Source organism: Arachis ipaensis, chromosome B04, assembly GCF_000816755.2.
Source record: "Arachis ipaensis cultivar K30076 chromosome B04, Araip1.1, whole genome shotgun sequence".
NCBI lineage: Eukaryota > Viridiplantae > Streptophyta > Magnoliopsida > Fabales > Fabaceae > Arachis > Arachis ipaensis.
In genome coordinates, this window is record NC_029788.2 from 49,272,979 (window position 1) to 49,280,700 (window position 7,722).

General features: G+C 36.4%; 1 protein-coding gene across 1 annotated transcript; it reads left to right on the plus strand.

Moving 5' to 3' along the window:
• On the plus strand, positions 6,866-7,393 carry LOC107636433. The gene is made up of 2 exons (XM_016339942.1): positions 6,866-7,222; positions 7,289-7,393. Exons 1-2 carry the CDS (start codon positions 6,866-6,868, stop codon positions 7,391-7,393), a joined length of 462 nt encoding a protein of 153 aa, XP_016195428.1.

The window sequence follows — 7,722 nt, forward strand, 5'->3', positions numbered from 1 at the left end:
TAGCTGTGTCATCCGTTTTGGAGGGAAGTATTGATTCAGGAATTTTTCTGACAGTTGTTTCCATGTCCTTATGCTAGCCTTAGGTTGGTTATTTAACCACCTCTTAGCTTGGTCTTTTACAGCAAATGGAAACAGTAATAATCTGTAGACATCCTGATCTACTTCTTTCTCATGTACTGTGTTAGCAATTTGTAAAAATTGTGCCAGAAACTCTGCAGGTTCTTCCTGTGAAAGACCAGAATACTGGCAACTTTGCTGCACCATGATAATGAGCTGAGGATTCAACTCAAAGCTACTGACTCCAATGGAGGGTATACAGATACTACTCCCATATGAAGCAGTAGTGGGGTTAGCATAGGACCCCAGAGTCCTTCTGGACTGTTCATTTCCACTTAGGTCCATGATGGAGAAAGGGAGATGATGCGGATTGCAAATATATATTTTTTTTTTTTGAAAACCGAAATTAAAATAAAATAAAATAAAATAAAATAACTAAAAAATTTACTATATTTTCGAAAATTAGAAGAAAAAGAAATAAAAGAAAATTGAAAACTAAATTAATTAAAAAGATTTGAAAAAAATGTGGGTGAGGATTTTCAAAAAAAAATGAAGAGAGAGAAATTAGTTAGGAAGTTTTGAAAAAGATATGTCTTAAAGTTAAAGATACTTGTAAGAAAATAAAATAAAATAAAAAAAAGAAAAGATATGAAAAAGATTTGATTTTAAGATTTGAGATTAGAAAAGATAAGATAAGCTAGGTAAGAGAAGATAAGGAATTTAAATTAAAAAGTGTTGAAATTTAAATTTTAAATTTGAAAATTAATTTTGAAATTTGAAATTTGAAATTTGAAATTTGAAATTTGAAATTTGAAATTTGAAATTTGATAATTGAAATTTGAAAATTGAAATTTGAAATTTGAAATAAGATAAGATAAGATTTTGAAAAAGATATGATTTTTTTTTGAAAAAGATTGGAATTTTGAAATTTTAAATCTAAGATAAGATAAAATAAAAAATTTTTAAAATAAAATCTGAATTTTTAAAAGAAAAATTCGAAAAATCAATTAAAATAAAGGAAAAAGATATTTTTGAATTCAATGAGGAAAGAGAAAAACAATAAAAAGACACAAAACTTAAAATTTTTAGATCTAATGCTCCTTATTTTCGAAAATTTTGGAGGGAAACACCAAGGAACACCAAACTTAAAAATTTTAAGATCAAAACACAAGGAAGACTCAAGAACACTTTGAAGACTCACAAGAACAACAAGAATATGAAGATAGAACACCAAACTTAAAATATTTGGAAAACCAAAATAAAACTTTCGAAAACTAAAGAAAAATAAACAAGAAAACACCAAACTTATAGTTTGGCACAAGATTTATTCAAAGAAAAATTATTTTTGAAAAAGTTTTTAAAAAGAGGATAACCAATTACCAAGAACATAAGCACCACGCTCTAGCCAATTGAGCTATAAATTTAAAGTGTTTTAACAAGGTATAAATAAATCCTTTTTTTAGATGCTAATAATTCGAAAATGCACAAGAAAAATAAGAAAAATCACAAAACAAGAAAAACTAAAGATCAAACAAGGAAAATAAACAAGAACAACTTGAAGATTAAGAAAGAACAATGAACACAATTTCGAAAATTTAAAAGAAAATAAAAACATGCAATTGACACCAAACTTAAAACATGAAACTAAACTCAAACAGAAAAGCTCAATTATCAGTTTATAAAATTTTCGAAAAATTTTAAAAAGAGAAAATAAGGATTAAAAAAAATTTCAACCAAAAACAATAATAAAAGACTCTAAACCAAAAAGAAAAATTTTTCCTAATCTAAGCAACAAAATGAACCGTCAGTTGTTCAAACTCGAACAATCCCCGGCAACGGCGCCAAAAACTTGGTGCACAAAAATGTGTATGTCAATGTCAATATTACTATTTCTCACAAATTTGCACAACTAACCAGCAAGTGCACTGGGTCGTCCAAGTAATACCTTACGTGAGTAAGGGTCGAATCCCACGGAGATTGTTGGCTTGAAGCAAGCTATGGTTATCTTATTATTCTTAGTCAGGATACCAACAACAGTGTTTTTTAAGTTCAATTGTGAAAAGTAAAAAGGCATAAAATAAATACTTATTGTGCAATAATGGAGAATAAGTTAGAGTTTTGGAGATGCTTTGTCATCTGAATTTCAGCTTTTCTCTTGTACTCCTCTTCATACACGCAAGGCTCTTTCCATGGCAAGCTGTATGTAGGGTGTCACCGTTGTCAATGGCTACTTCCCATCCTCTCAGTGAAAATGGTCCAAATGCTCTGTCACAGCATGGCTAATCATCTGTTGGTTCTCGATCATGTCGGAATAAGATCCATTGATCCTTTTGCGTCTGTCACTACGCTCAACAATCACGAGTTTGAAGCTCGTCACAGCCATTCAATCCTTGAATCCTACTCGGAATAGCACAGACAAGGTTTAGACTTTCCGGATTCTCATGAATGCCGCCATTAATCCTAGCTTATACCACGAAGATTCTGATTAAGAAATCTAAGAGATACCCATTCAATCTTCTTCATAGTGAAGCGCAAATGAACATCTTAGATAGGAACAAGCGTGTTTGAATGGAAAACAGAAATAATTGCATTAATTCATCGAGACGTTGCAGAGCTCCTCACCCCCAAAAATGGAGTTTAGAGACTCATGCCGTCAAAGAGTACAAAGTTCAGATCTAAAATGTCATGAGGTACAAAATAAATCTCTAAAAGTTGTTTAAATACTAAACTAGTAACCTAGGTTTACAGAAAATAAGTAAACTAAGATAGATAGTGCTGAAATCCACTTCTGGGGCCCACTTGGTGTGTGCTGGGGCTGAGACTTAAGCTTTACACATGCCTAGGCTGTTTCTGGAGTTAAACGCCAGGTTGTAACCTGTTTTGGGCGTTTAACTCCAACTTGTAACTTGTTTCTAGCGTTTAACGCCAGACTGCAACATGGAGCTGGCGTTGAATGCCAGTTTACGTCGTCTATCCTTGAGCAAAGTATGAACTATTATATATTTCTGAAAAGCCCTGGATGTCTACTTTCCAACGCAATTAAGAGCGCTCCATTTGAACTCCTGTAGCTCCAGAAAATCCATTTTGAGTGCAGGGAGGTCAGAATCCAACAGCATATGCAGTCCTTTTTCAGCCTGAATCAGATTTTTGCTCAGCTCCTTCAATTTCAGCCAGAAAATACCTGAAATTACAGAAAAACACACAAACTCATAGTAAAGTCCAGAAATATGATTTTTATTTAAAAACTAATAAAAATATAATAAAAACTAACTAAATCATACTAAAAACATACTAAAAACAATGCCAAAAAGCGTATAAATTATCCGCTCATTAGTCCCAAACTAGGCATGTAAAGCTTTTGAGCAGCTTCAGACAGGTTCTCAGGCTCCCAGGGTGACGAATGTCGGAATAGATTTCCGGACCCCAAACTTTGCCTTTAAATCCGCCTTTGTCTTGATCTATATTCTTCAATCCGGGCAGTTTAGAAATTGTATTCTCACCAAGATGACCAAACGTCTTCCAAGACCCATTCAATTGCACTCGGTACCAATCTGTGCACTGCGAATTGAAGTACGGAACCTTATTGAACCTTGTACACCAGCTCTGAGTACGAGCCATTTCCTTCTTACTCTTAAAGCCGCAGAGAGCTCTAAGCTGGCCATCTGTTTCGAACAAACCATATTCAAGTGGAAAAGTAAAGATAAAGGTTAAGGATTGTACCCACTTGAAGCTTGTATTAGGTGGTAATGGCCTTGGGATAGGTATTTCCAGTGGTTCTGTAAGCTCTACTCCCTTGTATTTTTCTGTGAATTCCTCCACTTCTTTGCAAAACTCTTCAACTACAACTGCGTCCTGATCAAAGTCTATGTCTTCCTCATCACTTAAGTCATACGTTGGAAGTTGAGAGAAAATCTACCTCGACGTCATCTTCGTATTCACTTGGATAAGGTTCTTCAGGTTCAAGGAGTTCAGTTGCGTATGTGAATTCATGACTAGGAGAGCTTGATTCATGATCATCACTGCCCATGGAATCAACTTCTTGGTCTGTTCCGTCCAATTTTTCACAAGGTATATGCATTGGAGGTTGTGCACTGTCCTCTTTGGCATCAATTTCGGACTTCTCAGCGGAATCTTTTACAGTTCTTGATTCCCATGGAGGTTCAGCATCTCCTAAATCTTCAACCACTTCTTCCTCTACAGCTTTCATGGCTTCCTCTACTTGTTCCAATACAAAGCCATGTTCCTCATTGTCCACTGGAGTTTCTAGTGTTTCCTTCATGCTACGCTCTTTTTTTGATTCTCCACATGCAGCCATGGGAGTACCTTGAGTTTTTAGATGTCGGGAAGCTATTATGTTCACTACCTCGGTTAAGGCAGTAGTGAGTTCCAGTACGCCCTTTTGTATCCTTGCTTGCCCTTGAAGAAGAACACGAAGTTTGTCATTCATTGGAGGTTGGGGTGGGTATGAGGGTTCATAATAATAATGTGGTGGTTCTTGGGAGTAATTGGATTGGGATTGTGGTGGATAAGGGTCATACGGTGATGAATAGTAAAAAGAAACTTGTGAGTGTGATGGTTCAAAACTACGTTGAGAGGATGGTCTATAAGCACAGGGTGGGGCTTGTCGGTAATTACAAGGGGGTCCACCATGTCTATTAGCTTGGTATGCATTGTATAGTGGTCCTCGTCCATGATATCTTGGAGGGTGATGTTGCTTGCCTAAAGGGTTGATCAGATCCTCTTGGCTCCATCCATCTTTGATTGCTCTGACCTTGATGCATGTTCCTGCTATAACTTTTGTTCCCTTCAACAATATTAGAACCAAACTCAAAGCGAGAGGGGTGAGAATACATAGTAGCTAATGAAAATAAAAGGAGAAAACAAAAACAGATAAACAAGTAAAAGAAAAAATATTTACAATAACCAATAATAAGGCACACGTTTGCAGTTCCCCGGCAATGGCGCCATTTTGACGATCGGGTTTTTCTATCGGTAAAGAAATATAAAAATATGATCGCGGTGTAAGTATAGCTTCTAAACCAACAGAAAATCCTTTCGTACAAACGTTTTGGTTGTCACAAGTAACAAACCCCTTTAAAATTGATAACCGAAGTATTTAAACCTCGGGTCGTCTTCTCAAGGAACTGCAGGGAGGTATGTTCTTATTATTGGTTATGAGTTTTGTAAATTGGGGGTTTTAAAAGTAAGGGACAAGTAATTTAAATGACAAGTAAAATAAATAAATAACTGTAAAATAAACTCTTGGCAAGGTATGAAAATTCGGAAGTCCTATCCTAGTTACTCCTATGAGAATGGAAGTTAATCCCACTTAGTTAACCCTTATGAAGGAAAGGGAAAGTCAATTGAACTAATTAGTTAGATTCCCAAGTCCTAGCCAACTTCTAAGGAAAAACTAGAGTTAGTGGAATACCATTCAATTTAGCCGACATAACAACCAATCACGGATAGTTGATAACTCAAGAGCTTCCAGTTAATCAATTAAAGCCAATAATATAAAAAGCTAAATAAGAATCTTAGATCTGAAATACCTCAATTGCATTAATAAGAGAAAATCAATCTAAACATAAAGAGTTCATAAGCCAATCTGGCAACATAAGTAATTAAAGGATAGCATTAAAGTATCCGAAAGTAAAAGAGAAATATAAAGTAAAAGAAATATTGAACCTGATGAAGAGTTGAAATTCTAAATCCTTAAGAGGAATCCTAATCCTAAAACCTAAGAAAGATGAGAGAACCTCTCTCTCTAAAAACTACATCTAAACTATGAAAAGTAAATAAATGAAGGCCTTTTTTGAATGGATGCATTCCCCCACTTTATAACCTCTAATATGCGCTTTCTGAACTTGGATCTGGGCTAAAATGGGCTTCAGAAATCGCTGGGAGCGTTTTCTGCAGTTTTTAGAGCGTGGCGTCTGTCACGCGTCCGCGTGGGACACGCGGTCGCGTCATCTGGGAGTTTTCCTTGTCACGCGTTCGCTTCGGTCACGCATACGCGTCATCTACATTCTACTTAAGGCGCGCGTCCGCGTCAGTCATGCGTTCGCGTCACTGCCTTTTCGCACTGGGCATGCGGCCGCGTCGTCCATGCGTTCGCATCGCTGCCAGTTTCTCAAAAACTCCATTTTGTGCTTTCCTTTCATTTTTGTATGTGTCCTTTCCATCCTTTAAGTCATTTCTGCCTTAGAAGATCTGAAACTACTCAACACACAAATCACGGCATTAAATGGTAATAAAAGGTAATTAAAATAATTATTTTTTAAAGCATAGGAAACATGTTTTTCACATATATCACATAATAAGGAAGGGAAAGTAAAACCATGCAATTTACATGAATAAGTGGATGAAGGGTTGAATAAATCACTTAAATTGAGCACAATATATATCATAAAATTTGGGTTTATCAGTGGGGAATTGACTTCATGGGGCCATTCCCAAACTCTAATGGTTTCCTCTACATTCTACTTGCCGTTGATTATGTGTCCAAATGGGTGGAAGCGATACCCACCTAGACGGATGATGCTAATGTGGTCCTTTCTTTTGTGAGAAATAATATCATTTATAGATTTGGGTCACCACGAGCAATTGTGAGCGACCAAGGTTCAAATTTTTACAACAAAAGAATGGAAGGACTCATGAAGAAATATAGCATCATACATAAAGTAGCCACGGCCTACAACACACAAACAAACGGCCAAGCCGAGGTTTCCAATCGGGAGATTAAACGCATCTTGGAAAGGATTGTGAAACCCAATAAGAAAGATTGGAGTGCCAAGCTCACCGATGCATTATGGGCCTACCGAACGGCATACAAAATGCCAATTGGCAAGAGCCCCTTTCGGTTGGTGTATGGCAAAGCTTGCCATTTACCAGTGGAGATAGAGCACAAGGCATATTGGGCATCAAAGAGTGTAATCCAAGTTTGGGTGGAGTCGGAATTGAGAGAAAGCTACAACTAGTGGAGTTAGAATGTTTGAGGCTTGAACCTTATGAGAACTCTAGACTTTACAAGGAGAAAATGAAAGCCGTGCATGATAGGAGCATAAGAGGCAAAAAATTTAAAGCCGGTGATCTAGTCCTTCTTTACAATTCTAGATTGAGATTGTTGCCCGATAAACTAAGGTCAAAATGGGAAGGCCCATATCAAGTAGTGAAAGCGGAATCCTATGGGGTTTATCATTTGTGCCATCCCTCAATTTTGGATATTTTATAGGTCAATGGGCACCGTGTCAAGTTGTATCACGGTGAGCAAATGAAGAGTAACAAAGAGATTGAGATATTCCTTTTGGAAGACGCACCTCTTGGCAAAGAGCAATGAACTAGTGGAAGTCCAACTTAAGGACATTAAACAAAAGTGCTAGGTGGGAGACACCCCACCATGGTGAGATCTATCCTTTTTACCCTTTTGTATATAGTCTTTAAACTCTTGATTGGGTTGCGATTGCTTCGCTATAGCCCTATTTGATTAGAGTTAATTGTAAATACCTAGGATATTTCACTCATGAAGCGTTGCATTCATTTTTCCATGAATGATTTGATTGTGTGTTAGAAGAACACCCCTCTTTAGGTCTTACATTGATTTTGGATGTTTTTGGTCTCTTTGGCTGAATTGGCCATTTAATTCATGACAATTAGGCATTTTTCATA

What these genes read in the sequence shown, in the direction of transcription:
- LOC107636433 (XM_016339942.1), top strand. Translation starts at nt 6,866, where the DNA reads ATGGGCCTACCGAACGGCATACAAAATGCCAATTGGCAAGAGCCCCTT. An exon ending in AATGGGAAGGCCCATATCAA is followed by an intron (nt 7,223 to 7,288) that starts GTAGTGAAAGCG and finishes GATATTTTATAG; the next exon opens with GTCAATGGGCACCGTGTCAA.